The 26,592-nt window shown below is 49.5% G+C and overlaps 1 protein-coding gene across 2 annotated transcripts in view; it reads left to right on the plus strand.

Annotated features, from left to right (window-relative positions):
* Positions 1–26,592, plus strand: part of aldh1a3 (aldehyde dehydrogenase 1 family, member A3) — a 604,785-nt gene that overhangs the window by 496,947 nt on the left and 81,246 nt on the right. For both annotated transcript variants that reach the window (XM_078241032.1, XM_078241033.1), the window contains exon 4: positions 19,877–20,006. In XM_078241032.1, the coding sequence (XP_078097158.1) occupies positions 19,877–20,006 (130 nt within the window). The remainder of the gene's footprint in view (positions 1–19,876; positions 20,007–26,592) is intronic.

Consider the following 26,592-nt stretch of genomic DNA (forward strand, 5'->3'; position numbering starts at 1 on the left):
AATACTGATTAGAATGTGAATCCTACAGCCAGCCGGGTCTTAAAGGTACAGACAATGTGGGTGGAGGGAACATTAAACACAGGTTAAAGAGATGTGTATTGTCTCCAGACAGAACAGCTAGTGAGATTCTGCAAGCCCAGGAGGCAAGCTGTGGGGGTTACTGATAATGTGACATAAATCCAACATCCCGGTTTAGGCCGTCCTCATGTGTGCGGAACTTGGCTATCAGTTTCTGCTCACCGACTCTGCTGCACGACACACGACAGCGCAGAGTCGCTGAGCAGAAACTGATAGCCAAGTTCCGCACACATGAGGATGGCCTAAACCGGGATGTTGGATTTATGTCATATTATCAGTAACCCCCACAGCTTGCCTCCTGGGCTTGCAGAATCTCACTAGCTGTTCTGTCTGGAGACAATACAGATCTCTTTAACCTGTGTTTAATGTTCCCTCCAACCACATTATCTGTACCTTTTAAGACCTGGCTGGCTGTAGAGATTTGCATTCTAATTAGTATTCTGTAACTTGATTTCTGTGTCTGTGTCTGTGCGCTGTTGGAGAACAGATATCCACTCCATCTGACGAAGGAGCTGTGCTCCGAAAGCTTATGGTATTTGCTACCAAATAAACCTGTTGGACTTTAACCTGGTGTGGTGAAACTTCTTACTGTGCTTACCCCAGTCCAACGCCGGCATCTCCACATTAATGGAAATTCCCAGGGGTGGTGATAGAAACATAGAAACATAGAAAACTACAGCACAAAACAGGCCCTTCGGCCCCACAAGTTGTGCCGAACATATCCCTACCTTTTAGGCCTACCTATAACCCTCCATCCTATTAAGTCCATGTACTCATCCAGGAGTCTCTTAAAAGACCCTATTGAGTTTGCCTCCACCACCACTGACGGCAGCCGATTCCACTCACCCACCATCCTCTGTGTGAAAAACTTCCCCATAATATTTCCCCTGTACCTACCCCCCAGCACCTTAAACCTGTGTCCTCTCGTAGCAGCCATTTCCACCCTGGGAAAAAGCCTCTGAGAGTCCACCCAATCTATGCGTCTCAACATCTTATATACCTCTATTAGGTCTCCTCTCATCCTACGTCTCTCCAAGGAGAAAAGACCGAGCTCCCTCAGCCTATCCTCATAAGGCATGCCACTCAATCCAGGCAACATCCTTGTAAATCTCCTCTGCACCCTTTCAATCTTTTCCACATTCTTCCTGTAATGAGGCGACCAGAACTGAGCACAGTACTCCAAGTGGGGTCTGACAAGGGTCTTATATAGCTGCATCATTATCCCCAGACTCCTAAACTCAATCCCTCGATTGATAAAGGCCAGCACACCTTCTTAACCACCTCCTCCACCTGCGGGGCCGATTTTAGAGTCCTATGGACCCGGACCCCAAGGTCCTTCTGATCCTCTACCGTACTAAGAGTCTTTCCCTTTATATTGTACTCCTTCATCCCATTTGACCTGCCAAAATGGACCTCTACACATTTATCTGGGTTGAAGTCCATCTGCCACCTCTCCGCCCAGTCTTGCATCCTATCTATGTCCCTCTGTAACTTCTGACATCCCTCCAGACTATCCACAACCCCACCAACCTTCGTGTCGTCGGCAAACTTACCAACCCATCCCTCCACTTCCTCATCCAGGTCATTTATGAAAATGACAAACAGCAAGGGTCCCAGAACAGATCCCTGGGGCACTCCACTGGTGACCGACCTCCATTTAGAAAAAGACCCATCTATTCCCACTCTCTGCCTCCTTTGGGCAAGCCAGTTCTGGATCCACAGGGCAGCAGCCCCTTGGATCCCATGCCCTCTCACTTTTTCGAGAAGCCTTGCATGGGGGACCTTATCGAACGCCTTGCTAAAATCCATATAATGTTTAGTCACATTTTCGAAGAACTCCACCAGGCTTGTAAGGCACGATCTGCCTTTGACAAAGCCATGCTGAGTATCCTTGAGCATACTAAACCTCTCTAAATGCTCATAAATCTTGTCCCTCAGGAATATCTCCATCAGCTTACCAACCACTGAGGTTAGACTCACCGGTCGGTAATTTCCTGGGCTATCCCTATTCTCCTTCTTGAAAATAGGAACCACATCCGCAATCCTCCAATCCTCCGGCACCTCTCCCATCTCCATCGATGACGCAAAGATCATCGCCAGAGGCTCTGCAATCTCTTCCCTCGCCTCCCACAGTAACCTGGGGTACATCCCATCCGGACCCGGCGACTTATCTATCTTGATGCCATTCAAAGATTCCAGCACAACCTCTTTGTTAAAGTCCACATACTCAATCTTTTCAGTCCACCGCAAGCCCACAGTACATCCACCCAGGTCCTTCTCCTCTGTGAAAACCGAGGCAAAATACTCATTAAGCACCTCTGCCATTTCTACTGGTTCCGTACTGATTTTCTCGCCTTCACCTTTTATTTGAATCATCAATAGCCACAGGTGAGGTGCCTGAAGATTGGAGGGTGGCAAATGTTGGTGCCTTTGTTTAGAAAGGGCTGCAGGGAAAAGTTTGGGAACTACAGGCCGGTGAGCTTCACATCTGTAATGGGTAAGTTGTTAGAAGGTATTCTGAGAGACAGGTTCTACAGGCATTTAGAGAGGCAAGGACTGACTGAGACAGTCAGCATGGCTTTGTGAGTGGAAAATCATGTCTCACAAATTTGATTGAGTTTTTTTAAGGGGTTAACCAAGAAGGTAGATGAGGGCAGTGCAGTTGATGTTGTCTACATGGACTTTAGCAAGGCCTTTGACAAGGTACCGCATGGTAGGTTGTTGCATAAGGTTAAATCTCACGGGATCCAGGGTGAGGTAGCCAAATGGATACAAAATTGACAGGATGACAGAAGACAAAGGGTGGTTGTTTTTCAAACTGGAGGCCTGTGACCAGCAGTGTCTCAGGGATCAGTGCTGGGTGCCACTATTATTTGTCATTCATATTAATGATTTGGATGAGAATTTAGGAGGTATGGTTAGTAAGTTTGCAGATGACACCAAGATTAGTGGCATAATGGATAGTGAAGAAGGTTATCGAGGATTACAGCGGGATTTTGATCAATTGGGCCAGTGGGCTGACAAATGGCAGGTGACGTTTAATTTAGATAAATGCGAGGTGATCATTTTGGTAGATCGAACCAGGGCAGGACTTCTTCAGTTCATGGTAGGGCGTTGGGGAGAATTATAGAACAAAGAAATCTAGGGGTACAGGTTCATAGCTCCTTGAAAGTGGAGTCACAGGTGGACAGAGTAGTGAAGATGGCATTCAGTAGGCTTGGTTTCATTGGTCAGAATATTGAATACAGGAGTTGGGACGTCTTGTTGAAGTTGTACAAGACATTGGTAAGGCCACACTTGGAATACTGTGTGCAATTCTGATCACCCTATTATAGAAAGGATATTATTAAACTAGAAAGAGTGCAGAAAAGGTTTACTAGGATGCTACCGGGACTTGATGGTTTGAGTTATAAGGACAGGCTGGATAGACTGGGACTTTTTTCTCTGGGGCGTAGAAGGCTGAGGGGTGATTTTATAGAGATCTATAAAATAATGAGGGGCACAAATCAGCTTGATAGTCAATATCTTTTCCCAAAGGTACAAATAAAACTAGAGGGCATAGGTTTAAGGTGAGAGGGGTGAGATACAAAAGTGTCCAGAGGGACAATTTTTTCACACAGAGGGTGGTGAGTGTCTGGAACAAGCTGCCAGAGGTAGTAGTAGAGGCGGGTACAATTTTTTCTTTTAAAAAGCATTTAGACAGTTACATGGGTAAGATGGCTATAGTGGGATATGGACCAAACGCGGGCAATTGGGATTAGCTTAGTGGTTAAAACCAAAGGGGCGGCATGGACAAGTTGGGCCGAAGGGCCTGCTTCCATGCTGTAAACCTCTATGACTCTGACCTCGGTGGGATTGTAGTCGGGGCAGACTTGATGGGCCAAATGGCCTCCTTCTGCACTGTAGATTCTATGATTCTATGATATGATTGGCATACTTATCATAATATATGCACCAAGCACCTTATTAACTGAAGTAAAAGGCAAGTGTCTCCATTGTTGCTTTTGCAAGTTATCTGAATTTGTGCCCTGTCATTCTCGATCCTTCCACCAGTTCCTCGATCCTTTTACCCCATGTCCAAACCTCTCATGATGTTGAATACTTCTAACAAATCGCCTCTAAGATTTCTCCAAGGAAAAGAGTCCTAACATCTTCAATCTGTCAACATAACCTGTTCCATCTCTGTACCCGTCTAAACCCTTCATATCATCTCCCTTTAATAAACTTGGTAGCTTACTTGGCCATTAAAAGTCAACCATGCAATGCGGATTGGAGTCACAAGTAGGCTAGACTCAGTCGGGAAGGCATGTTCCTTTCCCTGGGATGAATAAATCAGATTTTTACAACTGCCTTTATTTTTCTGCTATTATCTCTTAAATGATCTGATTTATTTAATTTCATAACCACCAGGGTGGAGTTGAACTTCTGACCTCAGAGTTGCTGACTCAAGACTATAGCCATTCAGATTCTGTTCCTGGTTTTAATGAGGTGCCATCTGGGTGTAATCCATTTGAAGATCTCCCCCGTTTATGAGTTCCAGAATCAGACAACACAAGCGCAGAAGAAACTATTAGGGTTCATCGAATAACACAATTATCCCACATCACAGCACAAGATGTCAATTTAAATTAATTTTCACCAGATAAAGGCAGATTGCTGCTGAGATACTTTTTCATGAAACAAAGGCCTTGATAAATTAAAGGAATGACAGACAATGAAACATCTGAGGATTGGATAAACCCTTTTGTGTTGGCCATGGTTCTATTACTGAAAAAGGGGAAAATGATACAATCCCATTACAAATACTTTCTACAAGAGAAAAGTAGCATGAGTAATTCAATAGCAAATAAATAGCTTAGGAGTCAAGTTCAAACACACCTGGCTAGGAGCATATGGTGTGGTTCATCTGAACTGAAAACTTTGAGTTCTTTTCATGTCAACATGAATAAAACACACACCGTAACTTTGATGATTGCAAACATTTGGTTTGTCAGCAACTCTCCCTGTCATCATAAACCACATCAGTGAGGTTGGCCTGTTAACACACTGACAAACCATTCCAAATTGAGGGCTTCCGTGTGACTGGAACCTACTGCCCTTGATGCTCCCTGTTTGTAACTGAGCACAAGTGAAATGGGTTCTTATTGTTCAATACAATCCTTGTATTTCGGGATATTCTACACAGTGGTTGGGTGTCGAATTATAGTGTAGCTGGGAGGGCACCCATCAACTGGGGGGTATGGAAACCTTCATTGATACTGTGCTGAGCCAGTGTTGTGAGGCGGAGATCTGTATTGCAGTCAGAGGTGCCAGTCATGGCTCAGTGGCTCGTACTCCGAGTCATTTGTGGACTCAAGCAGCATTTCAAAGACGTCAGAAGATGATGGCGGCCAATGAATGTGGAAACAGGAAACTGCTTCACCACTGAAACCTGTTCCATGTGACTATCTGCAACCTAACTCCATCCACACACTATCCCTTAATACCTCTGGGTAACAATAATCTATCATTCTGAGACTTAAAGTATACAATTGATCTAGCATCAGTAGCCAATATGGAAAGGAGTTCCAATCTTCCTGGATAGAAGCTGTTCTTAATTTCACCCTGAAAGGTCTGCCTCTAATTCTTAAATGATGTCCCTTATCCCAGACTCCCAGCAATCGCCTCCCTCTATCTCACCATCTGATCCTGTTTAACATCCTGAAAATGTTGATCAAATCGCTCTGAACCTTTTATATGTTTTGGGGCTGCCGAACAGTTACTGCTGAAGTTTGAGTTTCTGTGGTTCCGCTCTGTAAAGCACAGCCGTGGTGTCGGCGATAGAATTTGGAAGACTTTGCCCCTTTTCCCTCCTGTCATAATGTCCGATTATTGAGGCGTGTGTGGGTGCTTGGGCAGCTACAGGTGCAGACTGAGAGAGAGAGATGCTTTGCTTCCTAACCTGACTACCTCAGGAGCTGAGGGACAGCCATTGAATCTCTGCATTCTGAGCACAGCTCGACCAGAGCTTCTTAAAAGGTGCACGGCCCTGAATCTTTGTGTTTGAGAATTGCTTCAAGCTGCCCTGGATGATATGACAGGAGGGGAGCATTCCTCAGTGCACTGATGCTTATCACTGGAACTCTGCTGAAGCACATGGCCTGCAAAGAACACCTTGGCATGAAGCCATAGCCACAGACACCCAGGCAGTTAGGATTCCTTGACATCTGCAGTTTCCCAAGGGTATAGGGTATCATTGATTGTACACACGGATCCATTCAGCCTCAGTCAGGCCTTGGAGAAATAGAAAAGTATAATATTCAATGAGGAGATAATAGTCACTCCACAGATCTTCCTGACGGAACTCTCTTCTGAAGAAAGATCACTCTTCAATCTTCAATTGATCTATTCCGAGGAGATAAAATGTTGAATGGATGATTATTGGATCAGGCCAGCTGTGCTTTTTGACCTTAGATAATGAGCCGTGTGTTTATCCAGAGGGCTTTGGGGTGTAACAATGCGGTAGATGTCAAAACAAGGCAGTGTTTTGGGTTCCGAGACCAATAATTCCTGTGCTAAGTAATTGATCGACCTCCCAATGTTGGGTTGGTTCCACGGGCCGAGAGAGAAGAAAGGCAATGATAGGCTGTGTATGTGAGTTGTACAGTACTTGTGGAAACGTCATCAATGTACGCAAGCCCTCTCGTCACTTGATGACTGACGACAGTCACCATGCTTTTATCAAACACCATTCTTACACAGAACTATATCATTGTGGTTGGAGACACCTCATCTAGAGAAACATTTAGACACTGATCATCAGGTTTTCCCACAGGTACAGTCATTTGAATCACATCCTTCCAAGTGCAACATGCTGAATCAGAGGGTGAGAGAAAGATTCGGTCTGTTAAGCTGCAGCTAACAGTCCGCAGTGAAAAACAGTTTCCAATTTCAGAAACATTGGGATCAGTTTTGGGATCAGAGTGATTTAAATTGGGCAGGTGACCTAGCTCTTGTGAGAAGAGTTAAAAAGTGCATTGGGGCAAGATATAAACTTGTTCGGAAAGAAAAGTCCACAGTGTAGTCAGAAAATACCAGAAAAGTGAGGTCTGTTAGCTAAGTATGAGTGTTTAATAATGAGAAGAGATACAAGTACATGTTGTCACTTGCCCACTGTCAACCACAAGGTCAAAACTGAGCTCACCAGTGCCCCGTGTTTCAGCTGCTATGAAGACCCTAAAGTTCCAAAATGGCGTCTGTGGCACACGTACACATTTCTGACATGGATTCGTGAAGGAAAGATTGTATTTGATTAACTTGCTGGAGTTTTTTTGAAGAGTCCAAAAATGTGCGGGTTAGGTTGATTGGCCATGCTAAAACAATTGCCCCTTAGTGTCCTGAGATGTGTAGGTTAGCGGGATTAGCGGGTAACTATGTAGGGATATGGGAGTAGGGCCTGGTTGGGATTGTGGTTGGTGCAGACTCGATGGGCCAAATGGCCTCTTTCTGCACTGTAGGGTTTCTATGATTCTATGAGTTAAGAGAGAGGGTTGATGAGGGTGATAGCTGTTGATGTGGTTTACATGGACTTTCAGAAGGCATTTGATACAGTGCCACACAACAGGCTTGTGGTCAAAGTTACAGCTCATGGAATTAAAGGGGCAGGAGCAATTGGAATTGGCAGAGTGACAGGAAACACAGAGTACGGTTAATGGATATACTTCAGACTGGAAGGAGGTTTGTAGTGGGGATAATAAGGGGATCAGGGGTTATGGGGAAAAGGCAGGCGAATGAGGATGAGAAAAATATCAGCCATGATTGAATGTCGGGGCAGACCCGGTGGGCAAAGTGGCCTAATTCTGCTCCTATGTCTTATGGTCTTATAGTGGTGTTCCTCAGAGCTCAGTGTTGGGGCCCTTGCTTTTCCTGATATATCTTAATGACCTAGACTATGGTGTACAGGGCAGAACTAAAACATTTGTGAGTGATTTAAAACTTGGAAGCATTGTGAACTTGGAGGAGGACAATGTCGAACCTCAATGGGACATAAACAAGTTGGTGGAGTAAGCAGATGATATTCAATGCGGAGAAGTGTGAGGTGATGCATTTTGGTTGGAAGAACATGGAGAGACAATATAAAATAAGGGGCACAATTCTAAAGGCGGTACAGGAGCAGAGGGAGCTAGGTGTATATGTGCATAGATCATTGTAGGTGGCAGGACAGGTTGAGAGAACAGTTAATAAAGTGTATAGTATTCTGAGCTTTATTAATAGGGGCACAGAGTACAAGAGCAAGGAGATTATGTTGTATTGTATAAAACATTTGTTTAGCCTCAGCTGGAGTATTGCATCTAGTTCTGGGCGCTACATTTTAGGAAAGATGTGAAGGTATTGGAGAGAATGCCAGAAAGGGCGGGAGGGGCAAGATGGCTGACCTCAAATAATCTTGTGTTATTCAGCTCATTACATATGCATCTGTGAGGAGCTCACTGAATCTCACAGCAGGGCAGGTAGGAAGTCACCATCCCTGTCATTACCTCCTGGAGTGAAAGTCATGCTGCCATGTTTAGAGGGAGTCTCAGTACACTCGGCCAGGAGCTGCTCATTCCACATCAACCAGATTGTCGCAGGGAAGCTGTGGATTTCGGGGCGGCACTTACACATAGCAATAGAAAAAGACAGATAAAGAAGGCACAGGTAGCATAGGTGAACAACCATTGGATATAACTCTGGCACTCGCAAAATAATATTCACTTGCACAATTTGGCAGCATCCTGGATTCCATTTTACTTCGAGTTAGGAAACATAGGAGCAGGAGGAGGCCATTCAGCCCTTTGCCCTTTGTAATCTACCCCCATAACCCTTGACTCCCTCATCCATCTGTCTAGTTGCTTCAGTGGTCACAGACATTTAAGGAATTGGGGTCTCCATTAGAGTCTGATAATTAACTCCGGCAGATTCATTTCCCTCACATTACCAACAGAGTGATTGCTGAATATTCCAACATGAGAATGCTTAAACGCTGCTCATTATTTGTAAGTGTGTAGCTGAGCAGCTCAACCTTCAACACCATTATTCCCACAAGACTCATCTCCAAATTCCGTGGCCGGGTCCTTGGCACATTCCTCTGCGACTGGATCCTGAACTTCCTAACCCACAGACCACAATCAGTAAGGATAGGCAACAACACCTCCTCCACGATCATCCTCAACACCGGTGCCCCACAAGGCTGTGTTCTCAGCCCCCTACTATACTCCTTATACACCTATGACTGTGTGGCCAAATACCACTCCAATTCGATTTTCAAGTTTGCTGACGACACCACCGTAGTGAGTCGGATCTCAAACAATGATGAGACAGAGTACAGGAATGAGATAGAGAATCTGGTGCGGCGACAGTAATCTCTCCCTCAATGTCAACAAAATGAAGGAGATTGTCGTTGACTTCAGGAAGCAAAGAGGAGAACATGCCCCTGTCTACATCAATGGGGCCGAAGTAGAAATGGTCGAGATCCCTTTCCAATGCTTCCACATCCTTCCTATAATGCAGCGACCAGAACTGTACGCAATACTCCCAAGTGCGGCCGCACCAGAGTTTTGTACAGCTGCAATATAACCTCATGGCTCCGAAACTCAATCCCTCTACCAATAAAAGCTAACACACCGTACGCCTTCTTAACAACCCCATCAACCTGGGTGCCAACTTTCAGGTACACCGAGATCTCTCTGCTCATCCACACTACCAAGTATCTTACCATTAGCCCAGTACTCTGTATTCCTGTTACTCCTTCCAAAGTGAATCACCTCACACTTTTCCGCATTAAACTCCATTTGCCACCTCTCAGCCCAGCTCTGCAGCTTATCCATGTCCCTCTGTAACCTGCCACTTCCCTCCGCACTGTCTACAACTCCACCGACTTTAGTGTCATCCGCAAATTTACTAACCCATCCTTCTACGCCCTCATCCAGGTCATTTATAAAAATGACAAACAGCAGTGGCCCCAAAACAGATCTTTGCGGTACACCACTAGTAACTGAACTCCAGGATGAACATTTCCCATCAACCACCACCCTCTGTCTTCTTACAGCGAGCCAATTTCTGATCCAAACGGATGAAGAGGGATTGATAATAGGATGAAGAGGGATTGAGTATAGGATTGAAGAGGGATTGAGTATAGAATTGAAGAGGGATTGAGTATAGGATTGAAGAGGGAGTGAGTATAGGATTGAAGAGGGATTGAGTATAGGATGAAGAGGGATTGAGTATAGGATTGAAGAGGGATTGAGTATAGGATTGAAGAGGGATTGAGTATAGGATTGAAGAGGGATTGAGTATAGGATTGAAGAGGGAGTGAGTATAGGATTGAAGAGGGATTGAGTATAGGATGAAGAGGGATTGAGTATAGGATTGAAGAGGGATTGAGTATAGGATTGAAGAGGGATTGAGTATAGGATTGAAGAGGGATTGAGTATAGGATTGAAGAGGGATTGAGTATAGGGCTGAAGAGGGATTGAGTATAGGATTGAAGAGGGATTGAGTATAGGGCTGAAGAGGTGTGTCTATATTTGATTGATGCCTTTGTCAAACCTCACATGGAGATTTCTTTGGCCTGCTCGCCTCCTTATCAAGGGATGTGGCAGGCCTCTCGAGGATTTTGCAGCCACAGTGCATCAGACCTCATTGCAGAACTGGGGCGAGAGAGAATAGAGTGGGCCTGTGTCAGTCTGTGCTGAGGACTGTGAGCTGATCCACTGCTCTGCCAGTGCTCTGTAAGGTCCATACAGGAACAATGTTTACCTTGGCTGGGTGTCCACAGTGATGGATCACAGTCTCAGACTAATATGAAGGCCATAAAGGACTGAGACTTGGAGGAATATCTGCTTTTGGAAGTTCTGGAGTGGGTGTAACTCATCGACACAGAGTGCAGATGAGGCTGTCAGTGAGTGCATTCTAAAACAACCTCTAGGCCTCTTGGCACGACAAAGATATCATGGGATTTGGGTTTACTCTGAGCGAGGGGAGATCAGGGGCAGGAACATAATCTTCCCTCGTCAATCTATATGGAGGAGCGACCTCAAGGAGTCAACTGGTGTTCTCGTACAGCTCCTCCTGAAGGAGTCTACCTGAATCTGCCTGAAAGAGCTCTCTGCGAGACCACCACCCTCCCCCGCCTCCCACATTGGGAGCAAGTGTGAAGGTGACACGAGTTCATCCTTGCCAAGGGTAGATTTACCATGTGTATAAACTTTGTGAAGGCTTGGGGGAAAATTTGACGTCTACTTACAAGTGCCTGTGATTATAGGAGAATGGAGTGCTGAGTGTATATATTCTAATATGTGTGTTACGCACCGGGACTCTGTATATCAGTTTAGTTTGGCGCCCTAACCCTAATGTAAAGGATCAAACCACCAGCAGGACAGATGTTAAGTAGTGCAATTTAATTCAGCTAAAATAAATAGAGGAATATTTGAATAAAATGTAATGTCTGTTACCAAAAAGGAGCTGCAGCTTTCCAGGCGGCGAAGGATGGAAAATCCTTAAAGGAATTGCCTCTGCAGCTGGTTCTGCCTGGAATCTGTTAGTTATGCGACTGTCACAGGCCTCCCTTCTGTGTTGTACCCGAGCATTGACCTCTGTGTGTGCCTCAGTGGCATATTGGCCTTCATCAGCACCATCTCCTTCACCTCCTTATCATTGGAGGAGACATCTCAGTCCTCCACGCCCCCTCACCCAAGACCCCTTTGTGGGGTTGTGCAGGGTGCAGCCAACAATGATGACCAAGGACATCCTTTGTGGTGAGAAGCTACCCTCAAACACTATTCCGCTTGCCTCCACTACCCTCGAGACTCGATAAAGAGGCCATTACTTTGGCAGCTTAGAATAAGCGTGTATGTCCTTGTCAGCTGTGACCTTCCACCCAGGAGGATGGAGGTTTGGAGTTGCCTGTCATACACCAGCCCTATCCCTTCAAGGTATTCACCTCACTCCCTCCCTTTAGCCCTGCCTCTGACAGCAGTAGATTCAAATCGTATCTCCACACTTGCTGCCATCTCGGTATTATCAGACCAAACCCGCCACAGTGTGGGCTTCACTGCAGACAGAAGACAGCTGAGCACAGTCTCGTGATGATTAGTTGGCCAATTGAGCTGAGCTTGAACTCCAGCCAGTCTTGGAGGTATCGCAGTTTCAGAGCAACAGCATTGTGTAAGCGAGAGCACAGTGGTACACGTCACATTCCAGACTCACTCCACTAACTTTTACCCTCCTCCTGTTACTCACAAACTTCCCCGATTACCCTTGACCCCTGTTAGCCTTGCAGCGATAACCAATCACCCTCTCTCCCCTCTGAGCTGCCCTCACTGCCGCCATGCCCACGCTGACCCCAATCCCTGCCATTATCCAAGCCACCTGTTGGACCCATTTCTGTCACACCCCCATGAAACTTTCAGCTATCAGACTATCACCCTGGACCTGCCACAGGCGGCACGGAGGCACAGTGGTTAGCACTGCTGCCTCACAGCGCCAGGGACCCGGGTTCAATTCCAGCCTTGGGTCACTGTCTGTGTGGAGTTTGTACGTTCTCCTTGTGTCTCCGTGGGTTTCCTCTGGGTGCTCCTGTTTCCTCCCACAGTCCAAAGGTGTGCAGGAGAGGTGGATTGGCCATGCTAAATATGTGAGATTATGGGATAGTGCTGGAGAAAGGACCTGGGTAAAAGACTCTGTCAGAGAGTGTTGGTGCAGGCTCGATGGGCCGAATGGCCGCCTTCTGCACAGTATGATTCTATGAAATCTTACAGCATCCAACTATCCCCTCTCAGCCTGACTGTTCCCTCTGCTGCCCTGTGCCCTCAGTTCACCACCCAGGACCCGTCATAGACACTACCAACCCCTTTCTCTGAACCATTCCTTTCCCACCATCACTGCCCAGAATGTCCCTCCCCACCCAGCCACACAAACCACCCCCCCCCCCCCCCCCCCCCCCCACCCACCCAACATGAAGGTCCTTCCCTCCTTCGCTGCACCCAAGCACATTCTCCCTCCCCCACTCACCCTCCTGTGTCCAGCCATCAGGCAGTAGGCTGATCAGTGTCCTCCAGAGACTGACATTAGTGAGCCGTCCCCAAGAGGTCAAAGCCACTCACTTCAAAGCCCAGGAAGAGGTCCAGCTCGCCAAGTGCTTACCACTTGTGTACATTCGTAAGTGTCAACCTTCTCATTTCTCACTGACAGGAACTGAAATTTGGCAAACAAAGGCGGCTTCTCGATATTGTTTGTCAGGAAGGGCGACTGCCCTTACGGTTTGTGAATTTGATCCTGAATTCGATAAACTTAGCCTCAAGCCTCATTGAGTTTTCCCGTCTGCCACGATTCCCACTTGCAGTAGTAATAGGGGACTCGCTAGTTAGAGGCACAGACAGGTGTTTCTGTGGCCGCAATCGAGACTCCAGGATGGTGTGTTGCCTCCCTGGTGCCAGGGTCAAGGACGTCTCTGAGCGATTGCAGAACATTCTTAAGGGGGGAGGGTGAACAGCCAGAGATCGTTGTACATATTGGTACCAACAACATAGGGAGGAAAAGGGATGAGGTCCTGAAGAGTGAATATAGAGAGTTCGGCAGAAGGCTAAAGTGCAGGACCTCAAAGGTAGTAATTTCTGGACTACTACCAGTGCCACGTGCTAGTGAGAGTATGAATAGGAGGATTAGGCAGATGAATGCGTGGCTTGAGAGCTGGTGCAGGGGGCAGGGATTTAGATTTTTGGATCATTGGGATCTTTTCTGGGGAAGGGGTGAACTGTTCAAGAGGGACAGGTTACACCTGAACTGGAGGGGGACTAACATCCTGGTGGGGAGATTTGTGAGAGCCACTCAGGAGGGTTTGGCAGTGGGGTGGGATCCAAAGCAGTAGGGAGACAGAAGAGAAGTTTGAGGACATCACAGAAGTTAAGGAGACCACATTAAGTAGTAAAGGCAGTGTCGGTAATCCTAGTACCAGACAGATCAGGCAAAGGCAGGACAGAGAGCAAGGGAAGTCCAGATTAAACTTCATTTATTTCAATGCAAGAGGCCTGACGGGCAAGGCAGATGAACTCAGGGCATGGATGGGTATGTGGGACTGGGATATTATAGCAATTACTGAAACATGGCTAAGGGAGGGACAGGACTGGCAGCTCAATGTTCCAGGGTACAGATGCTATAGGAAAGATAGAACAGGAGGTAAGAGAGGAGGGGGAGTTGCACTTTTGATTAGGGAAAACATCACGGCCGTACTGAGAGGGGATATATCCGAGGGTTCAGCCACTGGGTCTATAAGGGTAGAACTGAGAAATAAGAAGGGATCTTCTTTGATAGGGTTGTACTATAGGCCCCCAAATAGTCAGCGGGAAATTGAGGAGCAAATATGGAAGGAGATTACAGATAGCTTCAAGAAAAATAGGGTGGTAATAGTCGGAGATTTTAATTTTCCTAACATTGACTGGGACAGCCATAGTATTAGAGGGTTGGATGGAGAGAAATTTGTTGAGTGTATTTAGGAGGAATTTCTCATTCAGTATGTGGATGGCCCGACTAGAGAGGGGCAAAACTTAACCTCCTCGTGGGAAATAAGGAAGGGCAGGTGATAGAAGAGTTAGTGAGGGATCACTTTGAGACCAGTGACCATAATTCTATTAGTTTTAAGATAGCTAATGGGAATGATAGGGGTCTGGCCCAAAAGTTAAAATTCTAAATTGGGGCAAGGCCAATTTTGATGGTATCAGACAGGAACTTTCAAAAGTTAATTGGGGGAGTCTGTGGGAAGGCAAAGGGGCGTCTGGTAAGTGGCATGCTTTCAAAAGTGTGTTATCCAGGGTTCAGGGTAAACACATTCCTCTGAGAGTGAAGGGCAAGGCTGGCAGAAGTAGGGAACCCTGGATGACTCGGGATATAGAGGCCCTGGTCCAGAAGAAGAAAGAGGCACATGACATGCATAGGCAGCTGGGGTCAAGTGAATCCCTTGAAGAGTATAGGGGGTGTAGGAGTAGAATTAAGAGAAAAATCAGGAGGGCAAAAAGGGGATACGAGATAGTTTGGGCAGATAAGGCAATGGAGAATCCATAGAGCTTCCACAAATACATAAAGGGCAAAAGAATAACAAGGGAGAGAGTAGGGCCTCTTGAGGATCAACTAGGTCATCTATGTGCAGATCCACAGGAGATGGGTGAGATCCTAAATGAATATTTCTCATCAGTATTTACTGTTGAGAAAACCATGCATGTTAGGGAACTTGGGGAAATGAATAGTGATGTCTTGAGGAGTGTACATATTACAGAGAAGGAGGTGCTGGATGTCTTAAAGCGCATCAAGGTAGATAAATCCCCGGGACCTGATGAAGTGTATCCCAGGACATTGTGGGAGGCTAGGGAGGAAATTGCGGGTCCCCTGGCCGAGATATTTGAATAATCGATAGTCACGGATAAGGTGCCTGAAGATTGGAGAGTGGCAAATGTTGTGCCTTTGTTTAAAAAGGGCTGCAGGGAAAAGCCTGGGAACTACAGGCCAGTGAGCCTCATATCTGTGGTGGGTAAATTGTTGGAAGGTATTTTGAGAGACAGGATCTGCAGTGCAGTTGATGTTGACTTTAGCAAGGCCTTTGATAAGGTACCACATGGTAGGTTTTTGCATAAGGTTAAATCTCACGGGATCCAGGGTGAGGTATCTAAATGGATACAAAATTGGCTTCTTGACAGAAGCCAGAGGGTGGTTGTAGAGAATTGTTTTTCAAACTGGAGGCCTGTGACCAGCGGTGTGCCTCAGGGATCAGTGCTGGGCCCACTGTTATTTGTCATTTATATTAATGATTTGGATGATAATATAGGAGGCATGGTTAGTAAGTTTGCAGATGACACGAATATTGGTGGCATAGTGGACAGTGAAGAAAGTTATCTCCAATTGCAACGGGATCATGATCAATTGGGCCAGTGGGCTGACGAATAACAGATGGAGTTTAATTTAGACAAATGCGAGGTGATGCATTTTGGTAGATTGAACCAGGGCAGGACTTACTCAGTTAATGGTAGGGCATTGGGGAGAGTTACAGAACAAAGAGATCTAGGGGTACATGTTCATAGCTCCTTGAAAGTGGAGTCACAGGTGGACAGAGTGGTGAAGAAGGCATTCGGCATGCTTGGTTTCATTGGTCAGAACATTGAATACAGGAGTTGGAATGAAGTTGTACAAGACATTGGTAAGGCCACATTTGGAATACTGGGTGCAATTCTGGTCACCCTATTATAGAAAGGATATTATTAAACTAGAAAGAGTGCAGAAAAGATTTACTAGGATGCTACCAGGACTTGAGGGATTGAGTTATAAAGAGAGGTTGGATACACTGGGACTTTTTTCTCTGGAGCGTAGAAAGCTGAGAGGTGATCTTATAGAGGTCGATAAAATAATGAGGGGCACAGATCAGTGAGATAGTCAATATATTTTCCCAAAGATGGGGGAGTCTAAAACTAGAGGGCATAGGTTTAAGGTGAGAGGGGAGAGATACAAAAGTGTCCAGAGGGGCAATTTTTTCACACAGAGGGTGGTGAGTGTCTGGAACAAGCTGCCATAGTAGTAGAGGCGGGTACAATTTTGTCTTTTAAAAAGCATTTAGATAGTTACATGGAGGTTGGTCACCAGTGGTGTGCCCCAGGGATCTGTTCTGGGACCCTTGCTGTTTGTCATTTTCATAAATGACCTGGATGAGGAAGCGAAGGGATGGGTTCGTAAGTTTGCCGACGATACAAAGGTTGGTGGGGTTGTGGATAGTCTGGAGGGATGTCAGAAGTTACAGAGGGACATAGATAGGATGCAAGACTGGGCGGAGAAGTGGCAGATGGACTTCAACCCAGATAAATGCGTCGTGGTCCATTTTGGTAGGACAAATGGGATGAAGGAGTACAATATAAAGGGAAAGACTCTTAGTACGGTAGAGGATCAGAAGGACTTTGGGGTCCGGGTCCATAGGACTCTGAAATCGGCCCCGCAGGTGGAGGAGGTGGTTAAGAAGGCGTATGGTGTGCTGGCCTTTATCAATCGAGGGATTGAATTTAGGAGTCCGGGGATAATGATGCAGCTATATAAGACCCTCGTCAGACCCCACTTGGAGTACTGTGCTCAGTTCTGGTCGCCTCACTATAGGAAGGATGTGGAAAAGATTGAAAGGGTGCAGAGGAGATTTACAAGGATGTTGCCTGGATTGAGTGGCATGCCTTATGAGGATAGGCTGAGGGAGCTCGGTCTTTTCTCCTTGGAGAGACGAAGGATGAGAGGAGACCTAATAGAGGTGTATAAGATTTTGAGAGGCATAGATTGGGTGGACTCTCAGACACAATGTCCAGCACTGTCTCCTCAGTGGGAGCTGGGATATGTCGGCCGCTGCTATCCTGGCACTCTGGTTATTCACCACCTTTTGTGTCAGAGATGGGAGTGTGCCAGTGAATGTCACGGAGGCTGCTTGAATGATGTGGCTGTCAAGGTTGAATAGCTGCCAGTGTCAGCTGACTGTGAGGTGTGTGTCTGATGCTTGCTGTGGTGTTAAATAGTGAAGTGAAGCAAATAATGTTAGGAATGAGCTCTGGTGAATGGAGATTGTTGGTAAGTGAGTGTTAGGGTTGTGGTTCATTGGGTGTGTGAGGCTACAGGCACAGTTCGTATAATTTGACATTTGAAGACATGTTCACTGACCTAACCTTATCCTGTGAGCCAATGGTGACACAAAGGTAATGTTACTGGAGTAATAATCTCGGAAATATTCTGGGAATGCGGCGTCAAATCCACCATCGCAGGTGGTTAAATTTCAATTCAATTAATTAATTACTCTGGAATTGAAAGCTAGTCTCAGTAATGGTGACCATGAGACTATTGATTGTTGTAAAAACCTCCTAGGGAGGGATATCTGCCACCTTTGCCTGGTCTGACCTACATGTGTCTCCAGACCCGTAGCAATATGGTTAATTCTGAAAAGTCCCCCTGAAATGGCCTAGTGAGTCACTCAGTTCAAGGGTGATTAGGCATGGGTAATAAATGCTGGCCTTGCCAGCAATGCCCACACCCCATGAAAGATTAAAGAAACACTGGAGTAAGGTCATTAAACTTCATAGAGACCTGCATTCACGTCCTTGTGACTTTCCTCCTGTCATTACCCTCCAATGATTATCCGCTGTCTCATTGCTTTTTCAGCATTCTATCAGGAGGAGTCCCCGCCCTCCTGATGATACAGGAGACCCCTCCTCCTTTCCACTTCCTCCACCAAGACCCCCAGCCCAGGAAGCTTGGCTCTCTCCCATGGTCCGCCACCATTCCTCACTCTTTCCCAGATCAGATTTCGCTGCAGAGCGACTCCCAGGAGCAGCCACAATGTGCTTTCCCTTTAAGAGGTGCAAGCTGACTTTGGACAAGTTAGTAATGTTATTAGTCCCCTGCTGAGGCAGCCAATGAGCAGTGCAGTTGGTGCTGGCTGCTGCAAGAACCATTATAATGTGCAGGGTGTGTGAAGTTGGCCTTCTGCCTAATTTGAGTCAATGGGGCCAGTTCAATGATGCATTGTGATCTCTCTGTGACATTCGTGGGAAGAACAGTCAGCATCAGATTGGCATGTGATGTTATAACATGGACGCCTTATTTCCTTTAGACTCCCTCCAGTGGTACATGTGTGTATGGGAGCCTTAAATGGACAAAATGTACAATGCAATCATTACGATTCTGTATCCCTTCCTTTCTCAGTGAATGGGAGGGTCGGCGTGTTTCACTGATTTGTTTCCCAAGCATAGCGTGAACATTTAGTTTCACCAGAAACATTATTACTCACTCGAACTTTTGTTTAATTTAACAATGCATTCAGTCAGCTACAATGAGATGAAAGATTTCTTCACAACTGAAAATAATTCACTTAGTAACAATCGCTTTCGTCTGGTGGATATTTTCTCTCACGAGTAAGATATCATCTAACATGAGGTGTGGTCTCATTCAACTGATGTTCTTCATCTGAGATGTCGGTGTCGGAACCTCAGTGGATGTTTAGGATCAGTGTTATGTGTTTTGTGCTGATTTGTGAACCGTGTTTCTCAGTGATCATTGATCCTGTTGAGTTGGTCACAATAAATAATTGAAGTTTGCTTTCCAACACGACCATCACGCTTCACGAGCACTTTATCTCCTGGCTTTGGTGGTGTAACTCTGAATTTCATGTTCCACTTTGTGTATTTTTTTGTTTGTGTGTGCGTTTGTGTATATTGTTTTGTGTGTGTGTGTGCGTGCACGTGCTTGTGTGTGTGTGTGTGTGTGTGTGTGCGTGTGTGTGTGTGTGTGTGTATTTGTGTGTATTTGTGTGTGTGTGCGCGTGTGTGTGTATTTGTGTGAGTGTACACTATGCAGGCTTTCCTGTTATTAGTCCCGAGCCACAGTGCTTCCTGTGTGTTTCTAACAGCCTCGATCCCATTGAAACTGCTGTCTGCAGAAAGTAGACTAACATCTGCCAAAGTTTTCATTCTTGAAAGCGATGTTTTATTTCTCACCATCCTCATTCCCATTGTGATGTTCTGAGGAATAGTTTCCATAAGAAACTTTCAGTACAAGAAGTGTACATGCTATTTAATCATGGATCCTTTATTTCCTTCAAGACTCCCTCTAGTGTTACATTGTGATCTCTGAGGTTTCCTCTGAGATTTATTAAAACCTTAAGTTGACAAAATGTACCATGCAATTTTTAATACACTACAATTGCTGCACCTGTTTTGAGAGGCTAACCAATTTTAACCCAATGTGTTCTAAATCCATTATGACTTGAACTTGTCAGACGTTGGAAACTATGGACACAGGAAAACCCTTTCTGCAATCATTTGCCATTGATTTAGAAGGCTGTATAAGAACATTGCGGTACTACGCTGGCTGGGCTGATAAAATCCATGGAAAAAGTATACCAGTGGGTAAGTCAGTTATATCCTTCGCACCATTAGTAAAGAATGCTGTTGTTTTGAGAAGTAAAATCTGTTAAGAGCCCCTTACACACACACACCTTGGCCCCACAGACCTGTCTCATTGTGGCCTCATCACTTGCAAGGCCTTGGTAATGAAAAGGACATCACTGCTTGTTTCCTGATCTCCACATCCCACTGCCTATTGCAAACAGCTTTGTACTTCCAGCCTTCCCTCAGAAAAGAATAACTAACCCCTTCAGCAGCTCCAACTCCAAGTCTGACCATATGGTTGACCACATAGTGTCTGACTGGAGTCACAGGTAAGTCAGACTGGGTAGGGGTACAGTTCCCTCCATTAACGTTCTTTGTCTGGTGGTCACCAAATGACTTGATATATTGGGTGGAATTTTACCAGCACGTTGCGCCCGTTTTTGGGCGTGAAAAAGTCGTAAAGACGGGCATGAGGTGATCAGCACGATCTGCGCCCGTTTTCATGCCAGTCCCCACTTTACCAAGGGAAAAAAATCGACACGATCGGGAACGCGCCCAAAGCAGACGCGGCATCAATTTAATATTTTTTGCATTCATCTCGATGCAATTAGCGAGCTGCACGCCACAATTTACCAGCACACCTGCTTTTACCACCGCATTCGCCCGATCCGGATCGGTCTGGAAAACACCTCCTCTTTAAAAGTTGGCTCCTGGCACTCATTCAGTGAGGGATAGTGAGGAGGTAAGTGCTACCATCGGACGGCTCTGTCTTGCTCACAGGGGGTTGTTTCATGGCAGCCATATTATGTTTCAGGTTGGGAAAGGTCTGCGAGTGTGGGGGGGGTGGTGGTGGAGAACTGTTGCTGATAGAAACATAGAAGATAGGAGCAGGAGGAGACCATTCGGCCCTTCGAGCCTGCTCCGCCATTCATCACGATCATGGCTGATCGTCCAACTCAATAGCCTAATCCTGCTTTCTCCCCATAACCTTTGATCCCACTTGCCCCAAGTGCAATATCCAGCAGATATCAGATCATGGCGTTCGATGTACAATTCGCAGCATGGACCTGAGTCTCAGCACTGACCTCAGGTGTTGGGGATGCTGCTGGGTCCTAGTGCACGCAGCACTGTTCCAGGTGAGGGATGTGCTGGAAACCCTTTGAAGTGGCAGTGCTGCAGCCTCAGGACTTTTCAAGCAGCAGTGTCTGTGCTCACTACTGCATGGGTTCTGGGTGTGTGACACTGGGGGGGAGGATGGGGTGCTGTTTTGCTGGGGGGCTGGGCGGGGTATGGAGGGCTCTTCGGTGGGGTGGGGTACAGTGCTGCTGGGGGGCTGAGGGGGGGGGGAATGCAGTCAATACAAGAGGTGCAATTCAATATTTTCAAACATTTTGCTCTGTTTATGCTGAACAGACATACAGTACATCAAAACCAGAAAAAAAATCAACTCGGCAAGGTTTGGAACACAGGCGACTGTGTTGCTGTGGAGGGGTAATGGGGAGTGTGTGTTGCTGTGCGGGGGGGGGTAATGGGGAGTGTGTGTGTGTTACTGGGGGGCTGTGGGGGGGTATGGGGAGTGTGTGTTACTGGGGGGCTGTGGGGGGTATGGGGAGTGTGTGTTGCTGGGGGGCTGTGGGGGGGTATGGGGAGTGTGTGTTGCTGAGGGGCTGTGGGGGGGTATGGGGAGTATGTGTTGCTGGGGGGCTGTGGGGGGTATTGGGGAGTGTGTGTGTGTTACTGGGGGGCTGTGGGGGGTATGGGGAGTGTGTGTTGCTGGGGGTGTGTGTGGGGTATGGGGAGTGTGTGTTACTGGGGGGCTGTGGGGGTGGGGTATGGGGAGTGTGTGTTGCTGGGAGGCTGTTGGAGGGGGTATGGGGAGTGTGTGTTGCTGGGGGTGTGTGTGGGGTATGGGGAGTGTGTGTTGCTGGGGGTGTGTGTGGGGTATGGGGAGTGTGTGTTGTTAGGGGGCTGTGGGGGGGTATGGGGAGTGTGTGTGTGTTACTGGGGGTCTGTGGGGGGTATGGGGACTGTGTGTTGCTGGGGGGCTGTGGGGGGGGTATGGGGAGTGTGTGTTGCTGGGGGGCTGTGGGGGGTATGGGGAGTGTGTGTTGCTGGGGGTGTGTGGGGGGGTATGGGGAGTGTGTGTTGCTGGGGGGCTGTGGAGGGGTATGGGGAGTGTGTGTTGCTGGGGGGCTGTGGAGGGGTATGGGGAGTGTGTGTTGCTGGGGGTGTGGGGGGGGTATGGGGAGTGTGTGTTGCTGGGGGTGTGTGGGGGGGGTATGGGGAGTGTGTGTTGCTGGGGGTGTGTGGGGGGGTATGGGGAGTGTGTGTTGCTGGGGGGCTGTGGGGGGGTATGGGGAGTGTGTGTTGCTGGGGGGCTGTGGAGGGGTATGGGGAGTGTGTGTTGCTGGGGGTGTGGGGGGGTATGGGGAGTGTGTGTTGCTGGGGGTGTGTGGGGGGGTATGGGTGTGTGTGTTGCTGGGGGTGTGTGGGGGGGTATGGGGAGCGTGTGTTGCTGGGGGGCTGTGGAGGGGTATGGGGAGTGTGTGTTGCTGGGGGGCTGTGGGGGGGTATGGGGAGTGTATGTTACTGGGGGGCTGTGGGGGGGTATGGGGAGTGTGTGTTGCTAGGGGTGCTGTGGGGGGGGTATGGGGAGTGTGTGTTGCTGGGGGTGTGTGGGGGGGTATGGGGAGTGTGTGTTGCTGGGGGGCTGTGGGGGGGTATGGGGAGTGTGTGTTGCTGGGGGTGTGTGTGGGTTATGGGGAGTGTGTGTTGCTAGGGGGCTGTGGGGGGGTATGGGGAGTGTGTGTTACTGGGCTGGGGGCGAGCACAGTTCTTCAACCTTTCCCTCTGTCTCTCCCCTTCTCCAAATTCACCCCCTTCAGAATGACGAGATAGCTTCTGCAATGTAACACATTGATCTCGCTGTTCTTTTGGTTGCTGCTGGAGCTGAGGAGGAGGAGCTGGAGGAAGAATTGCAGGCACAGGAGGCCCAGGCCTCACCACTCGCAGGAGTAGAGGAAAATGGCCGGAGGCAGGATGTGACGCCATTCACCCAGTGGAGTGGCGCAGGAGAAGGAGGGAGCGGAGGTCTCGGCAGTTCTGCACGCAAGTGTCCTTCGAGCAACTGTCGGTCAATTTAAGATACTGGCCAGCCCGGGCATACAGGACATTTACCCCCCTCCCCTCCGCCCCCGCCCCCGCCCCCGCCTCCGCCCCCGCCCCCGCCTCCGCCCCCGCCCCCGCCTCCGCCCACAACCCCGCCTCCGCCGCCGCCTCCGCCCCCAACCCCGCCTCCGCCGCCGCCTCCGCCCCCGCCCCCGCCTCCGCCTCCGCCCCCGCCTCCGCCCCCGCCCCCGCCTCCGCCCCCGCCTCCGCCTCCGCCCCCGCCCCCGCCCCCGCCCCCGCCTCCGCCCCCGCCTCCGCCTCCGCCCCCGCCTCCGCCCCCGCCCCCGCCTCCGCCTCCGCCCCCGCCTCCGCCTCCGCCCCCGCCCCCGCCCCCGCCCCCGCCTCCGCCCCCAACCCCGCCTCCGCCGCCGCCTCCGCCCCCAACCCCGCCTCCGCCGCCGCCTCCGCCCCCGCCCCCGCCTCCGCCTCCGCCCCCGCCTCCGCCCCGCCCCCGCCTCCGCCCCCGCCTCCGCCTCCGCCCCCGCCCCCGCCTCCGCCGCCGCCTCCGCCTCCGTCCCCGCCTCCGCCTCCGTCCCCGCCTCCGCCCCGCCCCCGCCTCCGCCCCCGCCTCCGCCTCCGCCCCCGCCCCCGCCTCCGCCCCCGCCTCCGCCTCCGTCCCCGCCTCCGCCCCCGCCCCCACCTCCGCCCCCGCCCCGCCTCCGCCTCCGCCCCCAACCCCGCCTCCGCCGCCGCCTCCGCCCCCGCCCCCGCCTCCGCGGAGGCCTGAGACTGATGCGGAGACCCGATATAATGAGGCCCACATTGCCACCCATTCAATAGTGGAGCGGTGCAGAGGGCTCCTCAAAATGCGGTTCAGGTGCTTGGACTGCTCTGGCGGGGCCCTCCAATATAGCCCCTGATATCGTCCTGAATTGTGGTGGTGTACTGTGCCCTACACAACCTGGCGCAGCAGCGAGGAGACTTTGTGGAGGAGGAGGAGGACGTGAAGACTGACCAGCCAGGGGTCGCTGGGGAGGAGGCCGCCCAGGAGGAGGAGGAGGACCATGCTGAGCAATATCACCCCCAGGCGCTGGAGGGCTGGTGGCAGCAAGGACCCGGCACGCGAGGGCAGTGAGGGAGGCCCTGATCACTAGGGGCCTGTGTTGCTGTATGTGGGTTCAATCCCCCCCCAAAGTCCTACTGTCTCCTGCACCATTGTAACACCAGAGTGGTGGGCCTGGGTACTCTGTGTTAATGAGTGTCTATGGCAGGTAGGAGGGTGATGACGATTCTCTGAGCACCATTGTGATGATGCCCTGGTGCAAACTAGTCTCACTCCTACCTGTGCTCCACACACAAGCTGGCACCTGGGCCCACGTCTGGGTGGTGGGTAAGGGATCACTAAACCCCCATACAGGGCCCCGGAGCGGGGGGTGGGGGGTGGGGGAAGGATGGGACTCTCACGTGGGTTCTGGGGATGTCATGGCAGATGGTGTAAGTCGCTGCCGAGGCATTGCCACCCACTGCAGCCAGTGATTTATTTGAGTGCCTTCATTTTCTCAGTGACACGGGGGGCCTCCCCCTCTGACATTAACATGAAGGGTCCCTCTGGCAACCGTCAGGGTAATAACGTTCCTGTTAGAGGCAAATCTGAGACAAATTAATCACGGGCGGGTGGTGAAAAAACATTTATTGATGCCAATGAAAGTGTCTTAATGACAAGTGATAACATAAAAACATGTGAACCAGAAATGTTAACGTGCTGAAATACTCTATCTAGTGCAACCCTTCACCGTGCCATCTCAGTGCAACTACAACTTCTTAACCTGACGTGGCCGACCACCACATCTCGGTGTCTCCCCAGAATGTACATCGGAGGTGAAGGGGGCCAGCTGCCTACCTTGCCCCATGGCCTGGGATGCACTTGGCAGGTGTCTTCTGGAGGGCCTGGACCTTGAGGGCCCTGGCCGGCTTCCAGGTGTCTGGGACGTATCCATGACACCCTCTTCATCCCCCTGCCCCTGAGATGCCCCGAGATCAGGAAGTGGGGAGTCAGAAGGTGTAGCCATAGTCACAGCCTCCTGGCTGGAAGTCCCTGGCATGGGCTCGAGCCCTTCTCCTCCCATGGGGTTCCTGTGGGCCACTGGGTCACTCCATGGGACAGCCGTGCTTCTGCAGTGAGCTCCTGAGGCTCCGGTGTCACCTGACCCTGCCAGTCCTGGAGAACCACCTGCATCCTACCCATGCAGGTCGAGCCCTCCACGATGGCCACCTGAGTCGGGGGCCACCTGTCAATGGCAGTAGCAAGTGCCCTCTGAGACTGGGCCACGCTCTGCAAGCCCTCAGCCATGACCCTCTGTGACTGGGCCACATTCTCTATGGCTGCTGCCGTAGCCCGCTGTGTCTCAGCGCTGTCCCGCTGGGTCTCCTGCAAGCTCTGCAGCCTCTCAGCCATGGGCCGCAGAATCTCGAGAATCCTGTTCAGTCTGTCAGCTGTGGCCTGTTGTGACACAGCCATCGCTTGGAGCCTACCACTCATGGTGAGGATTCCCCACCCCAGGGTTTCCACCATGGACGCCACCCTTGCAGTGTTGGCCTGGGAAGCACACAAGACAGGCAATAGCTGGTCTGCCTGAAAGCTTTGGGACTCCTCCCAACAGCCTCCCAGTCGGTCCAGTGCTGCCGTCAGCCCCTCCTGCATTCCCTGGCTCTGTTGCTGCATCTCCAGCAGCTGAGGGAGAAGTGACCTCAGAGGCCCAGCATGTAGCCTGGGGCCAGCTGAGTCCTCGCCTCCGGCAGGGCCCCACATGCCAGAGGCCTCGGACGTCCCCTCCTCCACCCGATGTACATCATCAGATGTGTCGTACTCACCAGAGAGTGACCCAGAAACCTCACCACTAACTGGACCCACCGGTGTGAGAGTTGTGAGGTGGAAGCTGACGCCGGCCTCGCAGGTCCCTTCACCGGCTTCCTCCCAGGAGTTTTCTGAGCTGTCGGAGTAGGATGGATGGGAGACGCAGTGGGGGCCGCAATGCCAGGTGGCCTAGGCACGCCGGGGCCCCTTCCTGCAACATAGGATTCAAGGTTAAGTGAAAGGGAGGGGGAGGAATCCGGGATGCAGGCAACTTACTTGACATTTCTCCATTGAGCATAGAACAAAGAACAAAGAAAAAAGAAAATTACAGCATAGGAACAGGCCCTTCGGCCCTCCAAGCCTGCACCGACCATGCTGCCCGACTGAACTAAAACCCCCTATCTTTCCGGGGATCATATCCCTCTATTCCCATCCTATTTATGTATTTGTCAAGACGCCCCTTAAAAGTCACTATCGTATCCGCTTCCACTACCTCCCCCAGCAACAAGTTCCAGGCACCCACTACTCTCCGTGTAAAAAAACTTGCCTCGTACATCTCCTTTAAACCTTGCCCCTCACACCTTAAACCTGTGCCCCTGAGTAATTGACTCAAATTGAGTGGAGGATTGACAGGTGCTCACT

This window comes from Mustelus asterias, chromosome 24 (genome assembly GCF_964213995.1).
Source record: "Mustelus asterias chromosome 24, sMusAst1.hap1.1, whole genome shotgun sequence".
NCBI lineage: Eukaryota > Metazoa > Chordata > Chondrichthyes > Carcharhiniformes > Triakidae > Mustelus > Mustelus asterias.